Source organism: Cynocephalus volans, chromosome 8 (genome assembly GCF_027409185.1).
Source record: "Cynocephalus volans isolate mCynVol1 chromosome 8, mCynVol1.pri, whole genome shotgun sequence".
Lineage (NCBI taxonomy): Eukaryota > Metazoa > Chordata > Mammalia > Dermoptera > Cynocephalidae > Cynocephalus > Cynocephalus volans.
The window spans coordinates 85,689,313-85,717,249 of NC_084467.1; the positions used below are offsets into that span (position 1 = coordinate 85,689,313).

General features: G+C 34.2%; 1 protein-coding gene across 1 annotated transcript in view; it reads right to left on the reverse strand.

The window, feature by feature from the left end:
• DPYD (dihydropyrimidine dehydrogenase) overlaps window positions 1-27,937 on the reverse strand; it is an 855,274-nt gene that overhangs the window by 406,803 nt on the left and 420,534 nt on the right. Inside the window, exons 12-13 of the mRNA XM_063105846.1 lie at window positions 26,745-26,929; window positions 722-937 (exon numbers count right to left, since the gene is read on the reverse strand). Of these exons, the coding sequence (XP_062961916.1) occupies window positions 722-937; window positions 26,745-26,929 (401 nt within the window). The remainder of the gene's footprint in view (window positions 1-721; window positions 938-26,744; window positions 26,930-27,937) is intronic.

Sequence of the window (27,937 nt, forward strand, 5' to 3'; positions counted from 1 at the left end):
ATTTACAATTTTATCAACAAATATTCTAAGAAATGTTAAATTCTGCTGCTCTTTTCTAATTCAAAACCATCTAAGGATGCAACCCTGTACTGCATAAAGCATCATTCTTTGAAAACATGGATTTACACACTTTGTGTACTTCAGAGAATATATCTCAACTTTAATATATAGTTTATTTCCTGTTAAGTATGTTCACTTCTGGTGTGAATAAAAAGTCATAATGTCAAATAAAATTCAGGGTTTATGTTTTTGGGGAAAGTTTCTATATTAAAGAATTCACAAAGAGTCTTATTACCAGCACCAGTGAATTACACTAACAGGTTCTTCTCTACTTGAACTGGATCCCAGGATTTGTGCAAACCAAGTCCATTGTCACCGTCAGTTTGAGTTGAAGCATAAGTCCTCATCCACACATCCAGAAATCATTAAACAATAATGTCAAAATAAGAATGCATGAACTTGTGATTATTAAACAAAAGTCTCTTTTGTAATATTTATGGTTTTGATGTTTCCTAGGCAATACAAAATGAGAAATATATGCTTTCCCCTCCTTCCACAGGACAGAAGGAATGGAAGGAAAGTAAAGACTAAGACTTATGATAGGTCTTGTCAAATAGTTTAATAAATATTATTTTTTGGTCAAAGAAATCTTTCCATTATAGTACTTATGCCTCAATTCAAATACATGATAGAGACTTAAACATGACTTCAATTTTCTTACCTTATCAAGAGAGAAAGTTTTGGTTAGGGCAAAACCCCATCCAGCTTCAAAAGCTCTTCGAATCATTGACGTGCTGGTAGCTGGAGTTGCACTAGCAAGACCAAAGGGATTTATAAACTTCAATCCAGCCATTTCCACACTAATGTCCACCAGATCAATAGGAGTGTAAAAGAGCGGTAGTTCAGGCTTGGGAGAAACTGTAGCTCCATATTGTGACTGCAAAAAACCAAACAGCCAATAATTGCTCTTCTATCACGTCTGAATGGTTTATGTAATTTGTATAAAAATCACTTCCACACAGCATTTGAATTAATATAGATTACATCGGTCTGTTTACACTGATGAAAACTGGTAAAAAGTCAGTTAACAGTGAATCAAATTCATATAATATCATTCTTGTCTTATTTAAAAGGTAGTATGGAGGGCATTAGAAATAAAATCAATTAAATAAATACACAACTCTATTTAAAACATACTGAGATTCAAACACAAAAGGAAATAATTTTAGAATTTATCTCCCTAGTCCCAGTAAACCAGCCTCTTTGTACTTAATTTATAAAAACGTCTTTAGTGCTCAGAGATATGGGCGACAGCAAGTCAGGAGGCCTAAATTCAATTTCCAGTAATCTCACTACTATTTATGTGATTTTAGGAGAGCTACCTAACATGTCCCTGTCTTTTCTCCTCTCTGGTTTTCAATATAGCAGCAGAAATGCTGGCTGCCTAATTTTTTAGCTCATAGGGATATTGGAAAATGCATTAAACCATAAGCCATAGGGAGACACATAATTTGCCAAGTGGGTAATGTATTCATGTACACTAGGGGAGTTGTTTTTGTTTTTGTTTTTTTTCCCAGAAACCAAATAGGTACCAAACAGTTTCTGCTGAAATCTTCAGTTGGGACTCAGAACTAAAATTTACCTTTGTTAAAAGATCACTGTAATAATGCCACCCTCCAGGATTATTGGAATATATTTAATGAAAACACGTATGCATAGTACATGGCATACTGAAGCATAGTAGGTGCTTGCTAATGTTATCCCTTTCTGACTGGGGAGGTTGTTAAAGATCTCATCAGGCCTTTTGTGTGTAAAGTGCTTGTCTCTCTCCCTCTCTCTCTCCCCTTCTCCCTACCCAACTCCACCCCAAAGACAAATAATACTGGAAAATAAAAAAAAGGATAAATTTTCTTAGCCAAATTTGTTTCTGAATGGACAGGTCTAGTTAATTCAAAAGTAGAACTCCTTTCTCTTGTGAATCATCACTCAAAAGAAAAGTTCTTTGAGCATAACTTTAATTTTATAGGAGTGTGTCCTGTGTAGATAAAGATTGCCATGACTTGCATAGAAATTATTTCTAGTCTTCCACCATTTCTATTGCAAAGCAAAGTTCACCTAATATGTAAAAAGGCATCAAACTTTTCAATTGAAAAACTAATGTGTCTCTGTTACCTACAAAGAGGTGTCTGATGGCATCTAGGCTTCAGCCATGGCAGGTGCTTCTTGGGGATGTTCTCTAAAAATAGTTTCTCCTGTCCTTGTATAGGATTGTGATACTGTAAACAGGATTATTAGCAAAGACAAAAGCTATAATGTATAATATAGGGAGATGAGGGGTAATTTAAGGGGTATGTGTGTGTGTGTGTCCATGCAGGTATGTATAGGGATGGGTGTGGAAGAAAAACACCCTCGATGGCATTTTCTTAGCTCTGTGTAATCATAATATAAGTTGAATCAAGTAAGTTTTAGGTTAGACTAAGGAAGAATTTCCTAACACCAGGGATTAGTTAATATTGGAAAAATTTAGAAGCACCTTCCCTATCTGAGGAATCTTAGAAGCAACTTTTGGCAACCATGTGTTTGATGCCAATAGCACAAATACAGGTGGTCCTATGTACTTTATGAGGTGACATAAATGACACTACGAGTTTTCCTCTTTTTTATGGCTGTATACTGAAATATCAAATATCTTTAATCTTACAGATGAATTCTAGTTTGTTTATGATTGTAGATAAATACGGGATTAGGCAACAGCCCAAGGAGAAAGATGCATATGTGCAGTTCGACTTGCATTGCTTAATTTATGTGGTTTTAAATAAATAAAGCATTGTTCTGAAATTCTTAATAAGGTTGCTGCCTTAATATTTAGAAAGGGAATGATTTGGATAAATTTTGTTAGATTTTTCTTAAGCTCCAAAACAAAAGCAAGCAACAAACACACCAAAGTAAACAACAAATAAAAAATAAACATATTTGTGCACACAAAACTCTTTGAAATGAGAAGTACAGCTTTTTATAAAATATATGTTTTCTTTTATTCACAAAAATGCTACTGATGTGTATGTGTGTATAATATAACCAAAAGTCATCACTTGTAATAGGCAGTCTTTTTTCATACTGTGGATAATATACAGGGTTATTTTTGGTTTTGTCTTTGTGACTTCTTGCCACAGTATGGTGCTACAGCAACCCAGTCTGCTCAACTTCATGATATACCCAAGCCCTAATGTGCAATTCCTTTTCTGAAGCTGAAAAGGCTGTTTCTCCCATGCACCTTTGCTTTGGGAACTCAAGCGTCTCAAGTTTCAGTTGTCAGCAGAAAGCTAATTCCTCCCACATCCCAACTGCAACCTCTAAGCTCAAATTTCCAAGACACTTCAAGACCTTTGGATGTGGATGCTTTGTCTCTACTTCAAACTCAACTCCTGTAAAAATGTATCTCATCACATTCTCTTCTAAAAACATGTGTTACCCAGGTTTTCAGTTTCAGACAATACTATTTTTCCAATCATCAAATAGTATTATTAAATAATAGATATGAGAAAATAACCTAGATGTTGAACAGTGGGGATTAGTTCCATAACAGTTCTACTGTAGAAAGAAATGCTGTGCTATCATCAGAAATGATATAGAAGAAATGCAGTGGTGTGAAAGAGTTTTTATTATGTACCATGTGAAAAAATAGTTGGGTAACATTACATACATGCAAATCCAAAGTTTTTGGTAAATATCCACATCTGTATCTACTTTGCTATATGTCTCTGTTTATCCATTTATCACAAAAGGTAAATAAACATCATATGTTAACCAAAGTTATCTCTTAGAATAGGGGTTTTTGATGACATTTAATTTTAAAAAATTTGCATATTGTATGTTTTATATGTTTAATAATGAACACAAATTAATTTATATAAGATCAATAGATTTAAAGGTACACTAAAACAATTTTTTAAAAGAAGTAATGATATTCTAAAACCTATTAAGTGAAGATCAAGGTAAATAGCCTGTTCTTTAGTTTCTTCCAGACTTTCCTGAATCAACCTATTCAGTTATATTTGTAAAAGTTAAAATATATATAAAGAACTAGAACAATCAAAGGATGATCTACTTTAAAACTTTATTTCACACACAAAAAAGTAAGACCAAAGGAGGTTAAGTCAAGAGCTGAAATTTAGTCAATGGCAGATCCACAATAAAATATATACTTTTCTGTCTTGTTGGCTAATATTCTTAAGCTACCCTCAGAAATAAAATGTTTCAATCATTCTTCCTCAAAGGCACTTCACACATCCCTGCCTCTGCACCTTTCATATTCCATATCTTTCTTCTTCACCTCCCGAAAAATTACCCATTCTGAAGCCATCCCTTGTCATTTTAGATAAATGACTTTATTTGGGCCATTCCAAGGGAGTAAAAAAAATAAAATTATTTTAATTTATTAATTATATCAAAAGTATTTGGTTATATGTTAAAGTACTATCATGCTTTAAACGTCTCCATATTTTTCAGGAAACCAACTTGAAATTTCTTTGCATGGCATATTCTGTTTGCTTTCACAAAGTAGTGCCAATATACCTAGTTAAACTCCATTCTTAACATTCATGTAGAACTATTTTCATCCATTTATTTTTTCGGTAGGTATTTATTGAAGCTTGCATACAGAAAAGTACAAATAAAGCTACCAACAAACCTATCACCAACCAATACAAAATGAAAACTACAGACAGTTCATCACATTGTTGTTAAGTGTCTCCATACATTGTCTTATTCATTTTCATCTGCTTAAAATACAAATGCAAGACTTTCTCCATCCATCAAACTACTAATCATCCTTCAAAATTCAACTAATTCATTCAAGCATATACTTCCCAGGACATTTCCTTAATACTTTTATCTATACCCTTGTCTGATGTGGGTTTAAAATATTCCTCTACTTCAACAGTCATCATACTGGTATATACATGCTGATTTTCTCTTCAAATAGAATATAAGCTCTTTGAGGGCAGTGATTGACCATATCTTAGCCAAATTATTATCCCCACTGGAATTAGAAATATATGTCTATATAAAATACCAACTCTTGAGGAAATATATGTCTATATAAAATTCTTCCCTTTGTAGAGACATAGAAAAATAAAATTACTTTTCCACATGGTAATCCTCAAGTATTTCTTAGAACTATAATATACTTTCTAAATCTCCTTTTTTCCCTCCAGCCTAAACATTTTTATCTTTATAATTATTTTTAATACAAAATGCTTCTCAACATTCCAATTGTCGTTTGTTGAATATCTCATTTATCTACATGCTCTGAAATTGAGGAACTTGCTAACATAGTTGAATGGGTTAAAAATAAGAACTTGAATTTTTGCCATTTTTCTTTTTCTAAGAACCATCTTATAATCTGGACATCACCATGACCTCTTTGGTTGTTCAAAATACATTTAATGGCAAAACCAAAAGAAAGCTACAAAAGCAAAAAAAAGCTAAAATGATAAAAAATGAGACAAGGATGGTAAAAACGAAGATCAAGGAAAAGCCAGGTGTCCAGTTTTTAGAGTGCGGAGATAAAGAGTAACATTTCTTTACCTTCATCTAGAAGCCTTTGCCAGACGTATGAGACATCAAAAATGAGAGGAATGTCCAAAGATTGTTTTTTTTTAAAGGCTTACTTTTTTTCCTCCCTTATAATTTTTGGGGGGAGAGGAGATAAGGATTTTAATCACTTATGATAGAATTTCTAAATGTTAACTCCATGACAAGCATAGATCACAAGAGGTCCCAAATATATGGGTTACACTAAAATTTCCTCATTTCATTTCCACCTGTAAATTCCGTCAAGGATTTTCACTACATAAAGAACAATGCACAAGCTCGTATGCATTACACAATCCCAACTGTGATCTGGGCTCTTCCTTCACACCTCTCTCTCCACCCTTTTTAATTTCGTCTCCTATCACTCCTTCACAATATCTAATGCTTCATCTTATTAAACTGTCTACAATTTCTCAAATAAAACTATCTCATTAATGCATCTATGCAGTTTGACTTTCTGGGTTTTTTTTTGGGGGGGGGGGCTCAAATGTTCTTTCCTGTCTGGTTTTCATGCTTTGAAAATTCCAACTAAGCCTTCAAGAGTCTGTACAGTTATCACCACCACTGAGAAACTTCCCTGGCTCCAACAAAAAAGTAGTCGGCTTATCATACTTTGTACTCATTTGCTTACATATATGCATCTCCTGCTTAATTTAATTTCAGCACCTAGTATAAGACTTGGCAAAAAGATGCTCAAAATATTTACCGAATTTGTTAGACTAGTGACCTTGAATACTTAGCATATTTTTCACATCAGTTCCCAGTAAGATGATAATCATTTCAGATGAAATAATTATTAACTTTATCCCAAATATATAAAAGCCCATCATTCTATGATTCTAATGTAGAGTAGTATTCAACTCCTACTTCTGGAAGACTGTTTGAACCTAGCAAAGGCTCTCCAAAAACCATCTAGTGGGAATGATCAGTAATTGCTCTGGGTAATTAAGTTACAATGTAAATACACACATTCTCTAATTCAGTCAGATAAAGTAAAATATTGATTCACCAACCTCACCATCTTGCCAGGGTCTGGTCTAAAATAAAGCATTTTCCTACTCTTCCTGACTTTTAATTTCCAGCTTAGAATGGATTCTTTTGGTAGCAAGTAACAGTAACTAGCCACAGATAGTTACCATGAGGGTACAGGAGTATCTCATGAAACTCAAGCAGGAATGGAGCTGGGCCTCCAAGAAGGGCTAGAAATTCTCTCCTCTTCCATGCCTATCTACTTTCTTCTTCTCTCTCTGCCTGTTGGCTTCCTCTAGTTCTTTATCCAGAATGGTTGATATTTTATAGGTCTAGCACAGTCAATTTCAACTCTATATAACAGAAACGTGAGGAGTTTAAAAAATTCTGATGTCCAGGCCAGATAGCCTCCACATTAGTTACATCAGAATCCCTCACAGTGGGACTCAAATGTTAGTATTCTTAAAAATCTCCCCAAGGGATTGCACTATGCATCCGAGGCTGAGAATCACTTCTCTAATTATATAAATGTTCTTCCTGTTTCCTCATTCTCAAGAGAGAGATTCAGGTTTGGCCATGATTGCATTAGATGTCTACCTTATTCAACTAAGTGGCTACTGAGGGCCTATTTAAGAAAACATGGTATTATTTAAGTTGGGCAGATCCTCCAAAAGGTGTTCATATTATAATGTATCAGCTCTGCCAAGCATCAACACTTTGTCTAAATGTCAAGGCCTACTGTAAAAACAGGACCCTTACTTTATGCTCAAAATCAACAAGATACTTGCCCATTTGCAAGTAATACTTATGCCAGACTTATGCCAGTGATAGATGTTTTCTACATATTCTCTTTTTTCATCACAACTCTTCAAGATAGGCATTATGTTCCTATTGAAAATGAGGAAAGTGAGGTACAAAGAAAGTAAACAGCTTGTCCAAAGGTAAACAGCTAATACATGGTAGAACAAGATCTGAATTCAAAGCTTATACTTAACTACATTATATCAAGTTGCCCCCATCCTACATAAACATTATTTTTCTGAAGTATTAATGTCCTCAGTATAGGAAACTAACCTGAGTTATGCACGATAGTTTGATTGAACACACACACAGAGCACATATACACACACATGGAAAAGCCTTATCAAAAATAAAAAGTATATATCATTCAAATCTTAAGATAATCATAATGCCTTTAATTTGAGAATGGAAATAAAAACAAATACAGTCTTAAACTATATGCTCTATTAATTTACCACTTTATTACTCTTTACCCCTATTTTTCTTCTATTATACCTGGTTGGGCCATGGAATTATAGCAGACAATTATATATATAAAATGGTTATGTTATTGGGGAAAAACAACTCACATCATAATTATGCATCCCAATTGCATTTTCACTGGAATGAAATTTAGAAGAAAGACAGAGAGAGAGAGAGAGAGAGAGAGAGAGAGAGATTACTAAAAGCAAGACTATTGGTAGTACTATATTTAACTGAAGAAGAGAAAATCATCACTACTATGCTCCATTCAATTTAAAATCATCAAACAGCTTTCACTTACTCATTTTATTTATGTTCATCGTGATATAACTACAATGTGCCCTATCTTGGGGTACAGCTGCTCTAGAAGCATCCATTCTGAGATTATTTTAAGGCAATGAATAAATAACATTGTGTAGTGACTTACAGCTAGATTAATTCATAGGTCGGATTCATGCATTAATTAACTCCAGCTCAGTTACTTTTCCCTTTGAAGAAATATCTACTGAGGAAAAAAAACTTAGAAAGTAGAAATTAATTTGGATTAGCTGCTTCCATGACAGAAAAGCCCAGGTCCGGTGATTACAATTACAATGTAAAATAAGATTTCATTTCTCCATTTTGAGAAATTACTACTTATAATGAAAATTTTAGAAAAGATATGGGTCTACAGAAATGTTTCTACAAAATAATTATCCAATTTTTTTCACTTCTTTAAAAGACTATATTCACATTCCTCTTAATAAGATACTTATGACCTCAGCATAGAATAAGGCTAGAAAATTAAATGATATAAACTCAAATCTGTGTTCTCTTTCTCCACCTAAACTCAACCTCTACCCCCACCTAACAGCTCTTTAGAAACTTAAGGTAGCATCATGCAAAAATCTTTCCCCCTTCAACAAAAAACTATTCCTCCTGCAGTTTGCCCCATTTACTTCATGACACTATTGTTCCCCCAGCTTAAGCAAAAAAATCTGTGTATTATAAGAAGACACAACAATCACAGTTCCTTGAACTTGTTAAGACAAGTGAACAGATATGATGTTGATGGGTGGGAGCAGGGGAAACGGAGGGGGAGGGAGGAATCGGTAAAGAGACACGAAAATCAACTACATTGTATATTGATAAAATAAAAAAAAAATCTGTATTATTGTTGATATCTCTTCTCACTCATTTCCCATTTCTATTCCACCACCAAATCTATTTTCTGTCTCCAAATCTGATTTCTGTCTCCACTTTCATCACCACCATCATCTCTCACTGGAACAGTTTCTTACTGGTTTCCCCATTTTCCTTGCCTCCTACTTGAATCCATTCTTTACCTTTCACAGAGGAGCCTTTTAAAAACACACATTTGTGTTATGTCCCTGCTCAAAACTTTTCATTAGTGTCTCACTGGATTTTCTTAATATGCACACTGTTATAGCCTACAAGATCCTTCTTGATCTGCTCCTGTCTACCTATCTAAAATATACTTATGGCACTCTCTCTGTCAACATACATATCAGAGTCACATGATTTTCACCAAACTCTGTCTTTCTCTGGGTGTTTGCACTTGTGCTTACTGTTCTCTGTTCCTGGCATGCCCTTTTTTCATCCATGTAAACTTTAGTTCTATGCAAACTCTTTCCCACTGCCAAGTGTGAGCTCTTTTAGCAACCTAAGGCAGTATTATCAATGAGCCAAGTGAGCTTGTAAAATGTGCTTTCTAAACCCCATGTGTCCCATGATCTACAATGTTTCCTTGGCATATTCAATTTTTCTACATTATCAATTAAGCGCCCCCTATATGGCAGGCATTGTGTCTGGGTGCTAGAACATAGCAGTAAACAAAGTATATTTTCTTTCTTTTTTTAAAAAAAGTATTATATTTTATTTATTAATGATTCAAAAGCTGCTTCACCTAAACCTATTTTGTTATTATTTATATATTAATATAGTGAGAGCAGTGTTATTATACATGCATATTTTCCACAGCTTTGTTGAAGTATAATTGATATACAAAAAAGCATCATTAATGTGGACAATTTGGTGAATATGAACATATGCATACACTCATGTTACCATCACTACAATCCAGGTAATAAAAATATCCATCACCTCCAAAAGTTTCCTTGTGTCCCTTTGTTATTACTGTTTCCTTCCTTCCTTCCTTTTTTCTTTTTGTGGTAAGAACACCTAACATGAGATCTATACTCTTAATGTTTTAAATACACACTATCTTATGGTTAATTTAGACACTATATTACACAGCAGTACTCTGAAACTTACCCATCTCATATAACTCTAACATACCCAATACTCCCATATGCCCCTCGCCCTGTCCCTTGGTAACCACCTTCTATTGTCTACTTTTGTACCTTTGACTACTTTACACACCTCATATAAGAGGAATCGTGCAGTATGTATCCTTCTGTGACTGACTTACGTCATTTGACTTATTTCACAATGTCTTCCAGGTCCATCCATGTTGTCATAAATGACAGAATTTCCTTCTTTTTTAAGCCTGAATAATATTCCATTGTATTAACATACCACAATTTTTTTTATCCATTCATCCATCAATGGATATTTAGATTGTTTCCACATCTTGGCTATTATGAATAATGTTGCAATGAATATGGGAGTTGCACATACCTCTTTAAAATCTGATTTCAATTCTTTTGGATAAACAGTATACCTGGAAGTAAAATTGCTGGACCATAAAGTAGCACTAATTTAAATTTTTTAGGAATATCCATACTTATTTCCACAGCAGCTATACCATTTTACATTGCCTCCAGTAGTGTACAAGGGTATCAATTTCTCCATATCCTTGTGAAAATTATCTTTTATATATATATATATGTAATAGTCATCCTAACAAGTGTGGAAATACCTCATTGTGGTTTTGATTTGCATTTCTCTGATAATTAGTAATGCTCAGCATCTTTTCATATAATTATTGTCCATCTCTATGTCTTCTTCAGAAAAATGTCTATTCAAATCCTTTGTCCATTTTTTAATTGGGTTATTTGACTTTTTTGCTATTTAATTTTAGGACTTCCTTACATATTTTGGAAATTAACCTCTTGTCATATACATATGGTTTGCAAATTTTTTCTCCTGTTCTGAAAGCTGCCTTTTCACTCTGTTGTTTCCTTTGCTGTGCAGAAGCTTTCTAGTTTGATGTTGTCTCACTGATTTAGTTTAGCTTTTGTTGACAGGGAAAGTCTTTATCTCTCCTTCATTTTTGAAGAACAGTTTTTCCAGGTATAGTTTTCTTGGTTGGTAGTTTTGCTTTTGTTGTTGTTGTTGTTTTCAGTACTGTGCAGATATCATTACACTCTCTTTTGGCTTGTAAAGTTTCTGCTGAGAATTCCACTGATAGTCTTGTAAAACTGCCCTTTATGCAACAAGTCATTTTTCTCTTGCTGTTTTCAAGATTTTCTGTCTTTGACTTCTGACAATTTAATTATAATGTATCAGTATAGAGCTTTTTGGATTCAAGCTATTTGGAAAATTCAGGACTTCATAAATGTTGATGTTTATTTCCCTCCTCAAATTTTGGAAGTTTTCAGCCACTATTTCTTTAAATGGATTTTTGGATCCTTTCTCTCTCAATTCTTTTGGAACACTCATAATACATATACTGTTTCATTTGATAGTGTTCCATAGTCCTGTAGGCCTTCCTCATTCTTGTTCATTCATTTTTTCCTTTTGCTACTTTGAATGGATTTTTTCAAATAACCTGTCTTTGAGTTTACTGTTTTCTTCTGCTTGATTGAGTCTACTCCTGACAATCTCTATTGCATTTTTCATTCCTGTTATTGTATTCTTAAGCTCTATGGTTTCTATTTTGGTTTTTTAATGGTTTTTAATTCTTGTTAAATTTTTCTTTTTTGTACATGTATTGTTTTTTCTGACATCATTTAGTTGTTTACCTGTGTTCTCTTTTAGTTCATTGAGCTTTTTTAAGATTACTATTTTGAATTCTTTGCTAGTCAGTTTGTAGATCTCTATTTCTTTAGGATCAATTACTGGAGCTTTATTAGTTTCCTTTGGTGGTGTCATGTTTCCCTGATTCTTCATGATCTTTGTGTCCTTGCTTTGGTGGCTGCACATTTGAGGAAGTAGTCATCTCTTTTTGTCTTTATTTATTGACTTTAGCAGGGAAAGAACTTCTCCAGTCAGTCAGCCTGGGATTTGGGGAAGGCTAGCTTGTAGCAGACTTCTGTAGGTGGGGCCTGCTGCTAGCATCTGCAGTCAGGCAGACCCCACTGCCAGTGCTGTGAGGTTGGATGGGGCTGGCTGGGAGGGCTACATATTGAGATAGGACTGGCTGGGGCAGGAGGGTGGGAACTCTATGGTCAGGCAGAGCTGCAGAGCTGCTGGGTGGACTCCCTGGTTGGGTAGGGCTACTAGTTAGGCTCCCTGGATGTGTGGGGCCCCTGATTGGGCTTAGCAGTCAGATAGGGCTGGTTAGAGGGATTCCTCAATCTGTGAGGCCACTTGTGTATGCCCTGGTTGGCTAAGGCAATTTGCGCAGGCACAGGTTTACAGCCAAGATCTGCATGCCAGTCACTGTGAGGCCCTGCTCCTTTCTTTCTTCCTAGCTTTCCCCAGAGTACTAGCCTTGCCAATTCCCTGTGAGGCAAGGCAGAAGTAGGCCTCTCAGCCAGTGCTCCAAAATAATGGAGAAGATGGAAACTTTTGGTCACTCTTTCCACCACTGAAGAAATCACAGTGTTGTGCCAGCAACACTTCTAGGTGATGTGGAAAAAGTGAAACTGTCCTTCTTACCCTTTCTAATGGGGTTTTCTCAGTTTTGTGCTCCACTGGAGTGCTATAAGTCACCATCATATTACAGGATTCTCTCAAAGGCATTCTCTTCTGTAGATAATTGCTAATTCAGTGTTTCTGGAATGGACTAGGACTGGGGACCTCCTATTCCACCGTCTTGTTAATGTCACTAACAAAGTCCATTTTCTAGTCTCATGAATCTCATATTGCAGTGTGAGGAAGGAGGGAGACAGACAAAAGGTTAGATGAGTGTGTATTTGTACATGCTTTTATGTGTATGTATGTGTGCTTAAGTGGCTTCTCTTCAGAAATAGAATGCAGAGTATATGGACTAGGAAGCAGTGTGGCTGGAGGCAGTGAGATTTCCAATTTGAGTGACCATAAAATGCCTCTTTAATAAATTCTGAGCAAGTGCTAAAAGGAGGTGAGCAGAGGAGTAATGCATTTCTCAACAGATTTTGGTACTCTTTTTATTATCCAAATGAATGAATGGTGCAATTATGTTATCAATTAAACTACAGTAACAACATTGGTTTCATTTATATTCTACCACTTGTCATATAATCTGTTAAGGTAATAGCATATAGACTATTACAGCCTCTATTTCATATAACCCAAAGGGTCTGTTCAATGAATAAAATAGCAAATTCGCTTTAAAAAATAGCTTTAAGTTAGACAGAGATTCCCCCCCCCCCAAATAATAAACATGTTGACAAATTTTCAAAAGTGTCAATCAAGAAGGTAACAATTGCCATATTGACAGGCCCAGGGGCAAAGGTGGTGACACTGCTGACAAGATGTCAATGACCAGAGTAAGAACAGTCTGGTGGCCAACACAGGGTGGTGCCTGACAGCAAATCCATGTAGCACAAAGAAGTCAGTATGATCAAGGTGAGAGTGATGAAGGTAAATAAAAGAAGCTGACATTTAAGAAAGGTGACAGCAGTGATGTTAAATATTAAGACTTGGGAAAAAAAGCTCAAAATTGTAAGTCAACAACATACCAGCAAATCCTTGCTTTGGTGTTAACCTATTAACTCCTGTATTTCTGAAAAGAGAAGTTTTGAAATAGACTAACGTAAAGATAGGATGCAGGTAAGAAAGCAACGTAGTCACTCAGTGGTCACATTAAAATAGGACTAACAATACCTACAGAGAAGGATGTTTGTGAGAATAAATTAGAAAAATTATAAAGTACTGGTAAGCTCATTTTCACCCTTCTGTTTCTATGTTAACTCTACCCCACCATCAAGCACGTCTAAGGTAATATCTATCACCAATGAGCCAAGTGAAGTTGTAAAATCTGTTTCCTGAAACTTATCCAATTTCTCAGCCATATTTATCAAGTACCTACTTATGGCAGGCATTTTATGGGTCAACCACCATGAGACAATTCTAGAGAGTGGTGATACCAAAGGGAACAAAACTATTGAAAACTTCAATTTGGAGGCTACCTTCCCTTGGGGTATTGTGTGGTGTACAATGACTGTGCAATACATTAGAAGTGATCAAAAATGAAATAAGGTAAATGCTGAGAACTGGTTGCATGAATTACAAAAAGTCCAATATTAATTCCCACTCTGGATCAGAGTTCTCATGACTTGCAGGGACTGACTTAAGTGTTCTGCCTTCCACATGTTCAGCTATACCATGAGGAAGACACAGGATAGTTAATGAAAAAAACGGTAGAACTGAGAAATGAAAAACATGGGTTCTAATCCCAGTCCCACTAGGTGATTGCCATCACCTACTTTCAACACCTTAATAAAGGCATTACATTTTCTCCTTTTCCTTTTTATGAATGCTATTCTTGTCTTTCTTTGGAGATCTTTAACATATTTTTATAGCCCTTTCAGTTAATTCCATTATTGTTCTATTCTCCAGAGTGAATTCTCCTACTACTTGTTTACTCTTTTAAAATATGTTCCTCAGCTTCCTAATCCATATATCAAATGGTCAAATCAAATGATCTCCATGGCCAAATCCACCTAAATAGAATTCAGCATAGCTTTTCTAATCTGTAAAATGAGGAAATGATTAATCCAAAGGTAATTTTAAGTAAAAGGTGAATGCTAAGCCCCTAAAAAAAAAAAAATCAGCAAACAATGAATATTTAATAAATTAGATTCTTTATTTTTTAAAATATACTATTGGGCTTTAGAACCAAACAAAATTCAAATTTTGTCCATTCTAAGGATGAAAATAATGAGGTATAAGATAATATATTGAAGATTTTAAAAGTTGTTAAGTCCTTAAGCTGGGAATTCCACCTCTGTGATTACATTGTTCTGTCTTAGAGCCATAAGTGAGAAAACCAAAAAGGTAACATAACATTCCCAAAGGTGTCAACACTGAATTAACGAGTAATTAAGTCAGGACTTGAACTAAAGTCTCTTGACTTTCAGGCTTCTGTTACACTAACTATATCTGGATAGTTTTCAATCTGATTCTTTACAACTCATTTAAGGCTCAATTTTATTAAATCACTGAATGCACAGGAACACAATCTGGTCAAAATTTCCAACTACGTTATTTGGCATTTGAATTTTCCCCACCAACATAAAGGTTTTCAGTGCTTTTTTTTTTTTTTTTTACTGTGGCATTGTCATTAGCCTCAGACAGCCCCAGACAACAGGGCATTGTAAATTTGTTGTGGGGTCCATAACACTTATAGCCCATTTAGACCAAGTGACACTGCAGTGGCTAATTTATTTCATAATATATTTCATCAATATATGCTGAGGTTAGTTTCTTTATGGTATGGATAAGATTTTTCAGAGTTATTTTTTCTGACCATTCTAATCTTGAGTTATCTCTGCCTGAAGTAGCAAGCTACTGCTATATTGGTAAGAAAACATTCTGCCTTTATGGAGACAATTTCACTTTAAATTACTTTTGAGGTCAAATGCTGCCACTTAATAAAAGTTTGGAATCCTATTCAAAGTCAATAAAAGGCATTAAAATTATCTATTAGGCATGGTATTTCCTTTCCCTATCACCAACTAGATAGTTTTGTTTTTGACAGCTCCATTAGGTATAGGCTCATTCCTCACTTTCTCCTTGATTTCTTTTTACAATATATAGTTGTTATAAAAAAAATAGAAGCCCCTCTATATCCCCAAATCTGTACATTATTACAAATAGAATTTTTAATAGAAAAAGTGTCAAGTCTCATTGATGTATAATAATTATTTTAAAATATTAGCTAGGGAACACATCACAAATTAACCTGAGCGCATCATCACCTGAGAGTACTAGAGGGGTTATTGTATGTTTATATATAAGCAGCTGAAACAGACTTCATTTTTCAATGACGCTAACCAAATTTGACTTTACTACTTGTCATCGCAAGGGATAAAAATGAGATCACATGCATTTCTGATACTAGTTAAGTCTAAAGGCTCAGTTACCCAGTGAGACTAGGCTGAAGTCATCTCAACCCTGTGATCCTAACCAAGTGGAAAAACTTAGCATGGAAACAGCATTTAGCCATGACGTACTGCAATATTATTTTTTGGAGGCTATCACTATCTCCAACTAAATCCATTATGATTTAAAACTGTCTTTTTATTGATATTCATTGTTTTTCAACCTGACAGTGGCCAATGATTTATATCAATCTTCTCTTAACACAGGAATTAAAGAGTTTGCAATATATCTTAAACTGAAGGACACTTTTTCAATAAGTCTCAAGATTTTAATACAGTTGTCATTTCAAAAGCTCACCTCCTCTCAGTTGGAAAGGGGTTTAGAAAAGAAGAAGGCAGCTCTGTTGATAAGGTTGTTTTTATCTGAAGCAGTGGAGGATTCAAAAATTAGTATGACATATTGATGATGCCTTTTTTTTTTAAGGCATTTTTATTCTTTAAGTGAAAGAACACTGCAGTTGGCTGTCAATCATTAACCACAAAATGAAGTCCTTGACCTGGCTAGGAGATTTGCAACTATACCAATGCTGGTAAACTAACCACCAAATTATAGCCTTTTCTCCTGCCTCACCCAGATTTCACAGGGGCTGCACACCCAAATAAATGCCTCTTGGCTACCCATTCATCTAACAGCTGGAAAGATGACACTTGACATTTGGAAACTTTCCTGTGAAGATTGCTGCAAGGCTTTCCCATTAGCTTCCTGGTGAGACTGTAAGGTCGAATAAACTGCCTCAAAACCTGCAAAGGGTAACGGAAATACTCTAATATTAAGCCTGTGCAATTTAAATTTCTAATTCTCAAATCAGTTCTTCATATATTGTAGAAATCACTGGCATATTTCAGGGCAAAAGAATGCCTTTGAAGATGTGGAATTAAAGTGATATTTTAAGCAATAACAATGATAACAAGTGTCTTTTATTCAAAGTTGGGATTGAAGGTCTTCTGAGTAACAGAGATGTGGACATTGATAAGTTCTTGCAAGTTTGTTTTTTACAATCCCTGGCTGTCATATTTTTATCAACTGTTTATCTTGGGTCCAGAGCAGAAATTTTTAACATGAGGCACAGTTACTACCATTCTTCAATTTTTCTTTTTACATCATAAAAATTATTAGAAATAGTTATAAAATTCTTACAATCCAGCACTGTGGGTTCATTTTGAAAATCACTGAGCCCAATGTAAAATAAAACACTAAATATGCCATTATTGAGAAAATGTTGTGGCTTTATAAATCTTTCAGGCATAAATACATTCTTTTTCCTCTTCAGAAAGATAATTTCTTTAAAAGAAGCCCTATATCAAAAAGTTTTAATAGCCTGACTGTTCATTAAAGATGTTAGAAAGACAAAATTCCTCACATAATCTCAAACCCTAAAAACGACAGAAGGTGAAAGATTTCATTTATTGATATGAGTGCATATCTCAGTTAGCTTTTATAGGAATGATCTTTTTGCACAGTATTCAATTTCAAACTCCCCACCATCAAAGTGTCTTTAAAATCATCTCTCCTTATTTGTTAACTATTTCTCAAGTGATAGATTGACAAAAATGAACAGTCCCCCCTAAATGTTCAGTCATATGTCCAAATGTAGATGAAATTAATAATATGATTAAAAAGGAAAATGAAACATTTAAAAAATATATGCAGAAGGGAATTGAAGAAACAGGAGACATGAATGATAAAACTTTCAATCTTGAATTAATCACCATCTAAGACCAAAATCACTTTTTAACAGTCAATTTCGTGATGCTAAATTGTACCTCATTAGCAACAATGACAGATAAAAGTTCTTATGGATATGCACCTTATATCTTCAAATCACAAACTAATATAGGTATCAATATAGCTTTCCCATGCCATTTTATCAACAAATCCATGAAAAGGAGGCTCAGCTCACAGCAAGAAGACGAAATACTTAGCAATGATTGGACTTTTCCTTTCTCTTTAAACTGAAATCACAACTACCATTTTGTACTCACTCTATAGTAGGTCTGTGGCATAAATTTGTTTCTGCTAGGTACTGAAATCACAAATTCCTTTTACATAGCCTATTGAACTGCCATCAGATGGTAATGACTTTCTGTCACTCTTGACCTGGAGCAGATCTGAACTAGTGACCAAGAGGTTAAAGGCTCTGTATCTCATTACCAATCCCCTGAGATTCCTAGTTCTCCCAACTACTAGCAATTCTTTTGTGCCTCAAATGAACCAGAATACCATACACAAAATCCTCAAGCAGTAGAAAAGTAGGTCATCAATGCAAGAAATTTATAATAGTTTTAAAGAACTTCATAAACATCTATTTCATAATATACCCATATATACTATATACAACTGAGTAGAATCATGGTAACTGTTTAAAAAACTTTATTATAACATTCATTAACATATCATAAAAACTTCATTATTAGGCTGACAATATTATGGAAACTAAAACTGAAGATACCTGTGCTCCCTGAGCTTACAGGATTAAGAAAGACACTTAAGATTTAGTATGACGTCAGAATATTTATGTATGTATCTGTTCTAAGATAATTCTGCCACATGAGTTTCTGGGGTGTGGGGGAGTGGGAAGTGGGATTGACAAATTGGAAAGAATAATACAGATTCATAAATACAATAGTCAAAACAGTATCAGGCACCTTAACATGGAGACTTATTTTAAGAATACAGCATATTTTAATATAGGATAAAGTTTACAGAAGGAAAAAATATGTCATTTAGGAACATGCACATAGGCAAACTCAAATATATATATATAGTAGAAACATTGACCCTAAAACAATAATGAAAAAATTAACTTTTTGTTGTTGTTGTTGAAAGTTGACCTCAAATGCTGGCTGCCTATAAAAAATATTCTATAACTATTAAACTTCAACTAATCTGGAACTAAGTATTCAGCAACTCTTGAAGTCACATATAAACATAGTATATCCAAAAACATTTTTTTTATATTTAATGCCCCAATGCCTCCTTCCTCAACCTTTGCATTTTCCCATAAGTGTTTGATTTTCATGAAATGAATTCTATCTGAAAGAAAATAGGTCTTTTCTTTTTCATTTCCTACCTACATTTGAAAAGAAGCTCTACAAATTCTTTAGTGTATTTCTACCTCTATCTGTTGATTCCATATTTATCCTTCTACTAATAACTCTTGTCTTTGCCTCTAAGTATTTATATTTCTACCACTATAACTGTTTTTGTAGCAGCAACATGTAGATAGAGTTGATCCCTTTCGCTACCACTAATAAATATTGTGGATTTTTAATGTTGCACCCAGAAGATAGTGAATTTAAAATAGTATTCTTAATAAAAGGATAATGACATGACCAAAGGATCACTCCAATGATGTAATCAAAACGGTGAGTTTTGAGATTATTGGCTTCATATGATACATGCTCATGTTTACAAGAGTTCCTTCTCAGAAGTAACATGACTGCTCCAGGGAAAATGAGCTGCTGATCTGGGATTAGAATTTAGAAGAATTTAGCTTGTGTTCTATTTTTGTTCTCAGTGGGGGGTCATAACATTATGAGATATCATATAGCCTTTTTCTCTCTACTTTTTTGCGGCCAAATCTGTTTATGAGCTAATACTAAAACAAAGTGCTCAGTCTTCCAAATGATGTGTTTTTGTAAATTAATAACATGTGATATTAAGTCTTCCATTGGTGCTTTTGTAAAGAAGGATGTAAGGTCCCTTATAGGCTCTCAAGCAAGTTGGCTGCACCTCACAGATTTACTGGACTAATTCCTTCCCTCCTTTTCCTCTGTGAGACATTCAGAGGATGACAAAGGAGTGCTGGATCTTTATAACCAGTAGAATAGCCCTGTGTGCCTACAAACTTTCTACTCCCACCAGTTGAGCTGTGTGCTATCAAGAGTGAGTTGTATGTTCTTCATCCTATCTGTGTTGGCTGTAAATCTAAATAAGTATTACATAAATTAATGAGTTACATGAATGTGAAAAGAAAGAGGATTCACTCTATGAAAACTAAGTTGAATGTTTTCAAAAGATATGAAAAAGATGAGTTACTAAAAAAAAAATGCTGCCAAATTAGGTGGGGGTTAAACAACTAAAATAACTGCAAAGCAACTACATAAAAATCTGGAAAACTGCTTTGTGTGTTTCTTGAGGATCTCACTCCACTCCACTTTTAACAACAAAAATAGAAATTATAGAAATTACGGATAGGTTTAGACAAGATCATAACAGAACTCCAACTCTTTTATTCAAAGGCCTTAGCACTGAATTTTTTTAAAATGAAAAAGGAAAATGAGAAAATATCAATATACCTTAACTAAATTGATAAATTTACTGTATATGTATATCCTTTTTACAATTCTCCATTTTAACTTTTTCTGAGTAAGCAACTAATTATTCATTTTGGTTCATAGGATAACTTTTTTGTACTTCTGTGTTTTTAAATGAATGTTCTGGATTTATCCAATATATATTGTTAATGAATGTTCTGGATTTACCTATATAATTAAAGTATTGTAGTTTTATCATCAATTAACAATCAGATTTAGGTCTTTAATCATACAGCTAATTTTCCCTCTATTTTCTTTCTCTGGAAGTTAGGAGATGTGGCATGTTTATATTCTTAGAACTTCTTTGTCCACTTAATCATTCTGTTTAAGGTATATTTTTAACCAGAACTAAGTTATATACAGAATACAGCCCGTAATTACAATTTTCTGTTTTCTCCAGAGGAACTCTCAAGCAAAGTTCTAATGCATTATTATATTTTTTAATCTTAATACACATGTACCATAAGGGAAGATGTCCGGGACTGCTGTTAATTGGCAAAAAGAATAAGAAACCAGGGTTCAAAAGTACCAGGGAAACAGTTCAGTATAGGGGGCAATAATAGATAAACATGCATGTTCAATCCTAGTTCCTTTACTAATAAGACATACTTCTTAAATTTTTAAGTCTGTGAAATAAAGATAATGATACCCACTACACAAGGTCATTATAATACAAATAAAGTACAATGTACAAAAGATGATAAACAAATAGTAGACATTATCACAATGATTAACAAGTGAATATATAATGTTATGATTCAAGGAGGATAAAAATCAGAAGCCACTAATTTCACGGGTCTTCTTCAATAGTTCTGGTCAATATTGATCTCTGCTCCTTGACTACTTTAGCATTTATTGGTTACAGTAAATTTAATTTTTCATTATGTCATATGATATATTTTTCTCTAATTAATTTAAAAGGGTAATCCTTAAATTCAAACATCATTATATGCTCCTTAAGAGAAAAAAAGGTTGAAGGATTGATGTGGTTAATTTCCTTTTTTTCCTAGTAGAGAACTTTTATCTATTCACCTGTCCAGACACATGCATGCACACACAGATAATACACACACATGCACACACACTGGTTAAATAAGTCCATTAGAAATATAAAAGTAAAAAGTTCAAATGAATTTTAAAATTTAAGAAAATTTTATGTTTAGAGATATTCATTCAGTTACACACTCGTTCTTTGGGTACACTGTCAAAATTATCCTTGATACACAGTAATTCTTATTCAAGTGGTAGAAGAAAACTTAAATATGCCTCGACTCCACTAACATCAGATTATTATAAACAATTAAGGTGAAGTCATATTGGATCACTTATCAGTACAAGTTATTAAAGAAGAGTAAGTTTAATATTATAAAGTAATGACTCTTAGGAGGAAAATGTTGACAAATTGGAAACTGTGTTTTTTCCACGTGAATGCAGGTCTGACACTATCACTGCTATACGCACACAAATCCTACCACATTGTATACCCCCAGTGAAAACTCCAAACTAGGTATTCTCATCATTGTCTAGCCCCAGCGTAATTACAGATCTTGTCACCCGTTTTTCCTACATATTCTCTAGGTTCAGAAGCTCCACTAGCCCAGTCTATGTCTTTGGGTGAAATAAAAAGAAGGCACTGAACAGGTGTACGGCTTACTGAGCAGGGAGAGCACCTCTGTGAAAATTCACGGAAGGCATTCCTTTCTCTGAATAGAAGCAGCAAAACGAAAGGTTCCATTGTTTGGTGAGTGGAGCTTGGTCTGGATTTCAGCCAGCTCGTTCTCGTCTGGTACCTCTTGTGCAGTGAGCAACCTATAAAATCTTATCCAGCATCCCTATTTAAGTTCTAGCAATTCTAATTACTCAGTATTCTTTTCATTTTTCTTATCTTCTCTCTTTATTTGTACCTTGGTTTTTGTGAAATCTTTGCTGATTCTACATCCTAATACATCAGAATCAATCATCATCTCATCCATGCTACTTCTATACCTTTACATTTTTTATTATTGTGTTAACTATTTTGCATTACTTTTATTTACCCAACTGACTTCCTTATAAGACTGTGAGATTTTTAATGACAAGTTTCATGCTTTAATTCACATTTGTATATCTAGTAATCAGTATATTTAAAATGTATGGTTTATTGAATGAATAAATGAATGCATGATGACTTCATGAATAGACGGATGTAGTACACAATGAATAAACGAATGTCTAAATAAAACACTTTAATAATTACCTAAAATGGCCTATTTCAATCTTTAGCTGTTAAGATCCCATCCTTCCAGTTTCTATCCAAATCTCCTATTTTATAAATTTTTTCTGATCCCATCTTAACAATTCAAATAGAATGATCTCGAATAACTCACAATAACTATAAAAGTGACAAATATTTATACAGCCGGCTCTGTACTAAGAGCTTTCCATAAATTTTCTCACATAATCTTTCCCACAATCTAATAACATAGCAACTCTAATTACAATTGCTTATTTATTAATAAATCACTTATTTACCCCTGAGAAGATCGTGCACTGTAGTGATGAAGTAACTTGCCCAAGATACATGGTTCGAAAGTATTGGAACTGGGTCTGAAATCTGCTCTTTAATTCAGATTCCAAATTTATAACCACTATATTATACCTCTGTTCATTCATTCATTTTGGTACCTTCCCAAAGTCAAGTATTGGGCCCAACAGCTGGTACTCAATAAGAAATAATTGAGCAAATTAACTAGTGAAATTTAAGTGTAGTTCTCTTCAGAACTTCTGAAATTATTGAAATATTGAAATCCCAACATGGATGTCTTTAAATAATCACATTTATCTGAAAATAGCATACTATAAAGAAATTCTAAATATCCAATTACAATGATTACATTCAGTATTTCATACTATAATGTGTTTATTAAATCATTTTTAAAAATACACTATCTAGTGTTACATTTTCTCTCAAAAGAACTAATGTGAAATATAAGACAAAGTGTTATAAGCCTTCATTCATGGACAAACTTTGTACATTACAGAAATTTTTCTTAATGAATGCTACATTTGTAAGAAAACACTATTTATTTATCGTGCTAATGAACTTATATAGCAAGCTCATTACTTTTCTTAACTCCTTTATAAGTTCACTTAAAATGAGTTATCTCACTCTGCCTATTTTTCCTATGAAATAGATGAATATATTTGAGAGTACAACAATAAACAAGCACCGTCACTGGCTTGTGTAGGGACAGACCAGTAAGCAGCCTTCAGTTAAGGGACGCACATGGAAGGCCATGTCACAAAGTCCCTGGAAGAGGAGGAGAAAGCAAAATCTGAAGGACAAGAGGGATTCAGCCAGATGAAGTGGGTGAAGGAAAGAAAAGGCCCAGATTTAGGAGAAAGCTTGGTATGCTGGGGGAAAATTCAAATTTGTATCACAAGCTAACAAGTTTGGCCTTTATTACGAATGCAAAGAGAAGCTACCGAAGGGTTTTAAATGAGGAAATTAGGACCTAACTTTTATTCTAGAAAGATGCCTCTGGCTACAAGTTGGGGTATTGAAATTGATAAGGGAGAAGGTGGAAGCAATCTCAGGAGAGGAGACAGAGGCCAGAACTGAGTCAATAACAGTGAGAGAGAAAAAAATCCCACTATGTATCTTTCTTTTTAGCCTTATCACTGCTTAGCACTTCACATCCTACACCCTGGCAGGAAAGTGGAAGTGCTGACTTTACGTGACAGAGATTTGTACCTACCTTGCATTGTTACTCCATTTTAAAATGTAATTCAACCCTCAGTTTGACATGTCTGAATTCTACAGCCAAACCCAAAACTGCTACTGGGCATGACTTTTTAAATTTTATATTTCAAACACTGTTGTTCCTAGCAATATGTACTTTTAAAACACATGCATGTTTTTCTTCATCATACCTAAAGGTCTGTTTCTCTCCTTTTATAAGTGAATATAGCTTGTTAAAATAATTGCCCTTTTTATTTTTTTTCAGTGTACATTTATCAGATTTAGGGAAAATAAAGATAATAGTGAAGTCAAAAGAAAAGTACTATTCAAAAGTTCTCATGACAGAGAAATGACAAATGTTTTCTCTGATGGATATGCTAATTAGCCTGACTTGATCATCACACAGTGTACACATGTATCGAAATACTACTCTGTACCCCATACAATTATTGTACACAATTATTACATGCTGATTAAAAAAAATTGAAAAAGAATCATCTACAGTGATAACGGTATACTACAAAACTACAATCATAATATATATTTCAGTATTTTTTATGCATTTTAATTGGAAATCTACTGACCCCTATTCAATTTTACCTTTTCAAATCTCTTTAGCATCTCTGCCCTCCCCCATTTTCACTCCCGCATACTGAATTCACACATTCGCTGGGCTTCCTCTGGCCTAACACAAGAGCCTCTTATCTCCTGATTCCACTTTCATTTCTTCAAGGAGCTAAAAGACTTCTCAGTGAGATGTTTGGTCAACCAAAAACTGTAACTCCACACAAAAGATAAGCAAGCTAAAATAAGTGTTCAAAAGTGTTTTCACAGAAACAGAATTGACCAGATATACACAACAGACGAAAGATTGAAAGAAAAGTCAGATAAATAGTTTGTAAATATAGGTGCACAGAGTAGTGCTGTTGTATTATGAGAAAAGTGTGTGCGTGCACATGCACTACAGTAAATCTTTTAATGTGCTTTCCTAAGTAGTATTTCTTATTTTGAGACTGTATCCTTCCCTGCTGTTTTCATAAAATGTTCTATTAATATATGTTGGTAAAAGTTATAATTTCATTTGAGTGTATATTTTAATGCTGTTATTTAGTAAAATAAAAAGCCATGAACCCTATATTAATTCTCAAATTGATTTTGAAGATTTTATTATTTTACAGTGCTCTGAAAACAAGAGTAAATGAGAAAATAAAAACACAGGGTGATAGGTCTCAAGACAGAAAGAGCAAAAGGAGTCAAAGCAGGAGACTGTTCACTCCCGGTAGCTGTACTGAGCTGCTCCCTCTGTGTATTCTCAGGCCATGGAGACTCGTCAAAGCACAGTGCTCCTACCCTCTGTCACTGCAGAGACTGGAGCCTGAGCCACCCACCAACTTATCTCCTTTGGGTTCCCAGGTTCCTCTCTGTTAAAACTGCATTCCATTTTTCTTCATTACCTAGCTTAGTCCCTGTTGACTTATAACCAATTTTTAGAGCATCTTTAAATTGTAGATTTGACACGTCCCTCGACATGCTTCCTAAGTCACAACTTTTTCTCTATGCAAAATCCATAGGCTGCTTACACACATTCTTAGAGCTCTACATTTCTGGGACACCGATCTCTGGCCCAACATCTCAAGCTCCATGACTCAGAGATGCCAGGGATGAGGAGGGAGTAGATAGTTTAGGAAACGATGACTCATTCAGTATCAAGTCCAGGCCCTACCTAGTGGATAAGTGGTCCTGCATGTATTACAAAAACAGTAGAAGGACAGCTAGAATAGATTAAACAGTCATGGCAAAGACGAGGAAATACAAGGAAACATTAGAAACAAAGTAAATTTTACTAGCGTGTGAGAAGCAAATAACAGAAACCAAAAGAAGGGAGGCAGGAAGGCATATCATGAGTAAAGAGTCTTTTCCAAATAGGAAGGAGAGAATAAGAATTTTATTAACAGCAGCAAACTTTTCCAGAAACATTCTATGTAAATGAGGTGATTGTATCCACATTTAATCAAATTATAGAGCAAGAAAAAAACAGAGCATTTAGTCAGTCACAAAGTAAGACTACTAAGATCTAGTAATTATGGCATTTTCCCCCCAAGTCCACATTGTCACTGTACCATTGTATGTTCAACTTTATACTTTGGCATTTTTACATTTTGCATTTTGTCATAAAACTAAATAGTTAAAGAAATAATTACAACTGAAATTCATAAAATATTTGTTTTCTTTACATTTAGGTGCACAGAATTTGGGAAATATATAGGACCTACTCTGGTCCAAATGCACAGACCAAATAGTATTTTGAACTGTATTAAGATCATTATGAATACAGCTTCTATCTCCTATCATATTGTGTACCATTACATTTGATAAATGTATTACCTATGCATTTAAGCCATTGGTAAATACTTAGAACACAGCAGGGCTAACGATTTCATGGCATTTCACTTGTAGAAATGCATACTGAATTTTCAATCAACTAAACAGTAAGTTCTACCACCTGCACTTGCATTTTTAAAATTTTATCCAAGTGAATGTCTGTGACATATTTCATATATACTTACGATATACCTTATAGAAATGCTTATATAGATGAGTACTAAAAATAAAGATGTACTTATCCACTGGAGAAAAATTAACTGAAATCGACAGTAAATGCCTACCTGAATATATCTGTGCATATACCAGGAAGCTTGCTTTCCATCATTCACTGATTCCACTGTGGTGTTAGCCACGCCAACAACATCACCACCTGCAAACACCCATGGTTCACTGGTTTGCATAGTTTCTGGATCTACTTTGGGGAGATCCCATCTGTTAAATTTTATAGGGCTCAAAGCTTCTTTTACTGAAAAAAAAAGTGAAAGACAACAGGCAATGACTAATCTGTGCATCACATAACAATAATGTGAAAATTAAGAAAAATTATGATTTAATTATTGTTCTAGGGATTCAAGCAACTGTTTTTAATGAACCATAAAAATGAAAGGTTAATAAAATAGTGGAGTTAAAACACACTGAATGTGTACTGCCTCAACCAATTGGAAATACAACTCACATGCAGGAATTAAAGACCTCAGATTTGGGCAATGTTTCAAAGCTGGCATTGACGTTTAAGAAGTATAGATCCATGAGGAAAAAAAGTTAAACCCTTTATTTATCCATAACCATTAAATAAATCTGCTACTACTCATACAAGGGTACTTCAAAAGTTCCTGAAAAAATGGAATTAAAAGGTAATATAAATCTTTCTATGAACTTTTTGAAGACCCTTCGCATGATCTCAAACTTGTTCTTGTATCTCACAGCTGTCAATTATATCATGAATAGAGGTCAATGGCCAATCTCCATCTGTCACAGCAAGTCATTTTATCAAGCAAAATGAGACAAAATCAACATTTTCACCAAATTATTTACACTTAACTGTAAAGCAATTTAACAAACCCAGTAATATACTTTACTTTTAGCCTGCAAATATAAATGTAAATGTAATTCTGCTTTGTTTTGTAAAAATCAACAAGTACAAACATTACCATTAGTTCCTTGTGGAAATTGCTCTGTAAAATAGTTTTACAATTACTTGCTAAATATGGTGCATTCCAATGAATCTAAAAGTGTCACGGGAAAGAGATTAAGTTCCTATAGGAAAAATATCTGGAGAAAACTTTGACTGGAAACATAAACTTGAGATCTAAAAAAGTTTAAAATATATAACTTAGAGTGTTGATAACACCAAGATCAAGGGTTAGGATCCATGTACTGGCCAGTCACCCCACCCCCAAAACACAAAAAAAATTAACTTAGAGAAAGGGTTGAAAAAGAAATAAAGAAAGGTAGACAACAACCTATATGATGG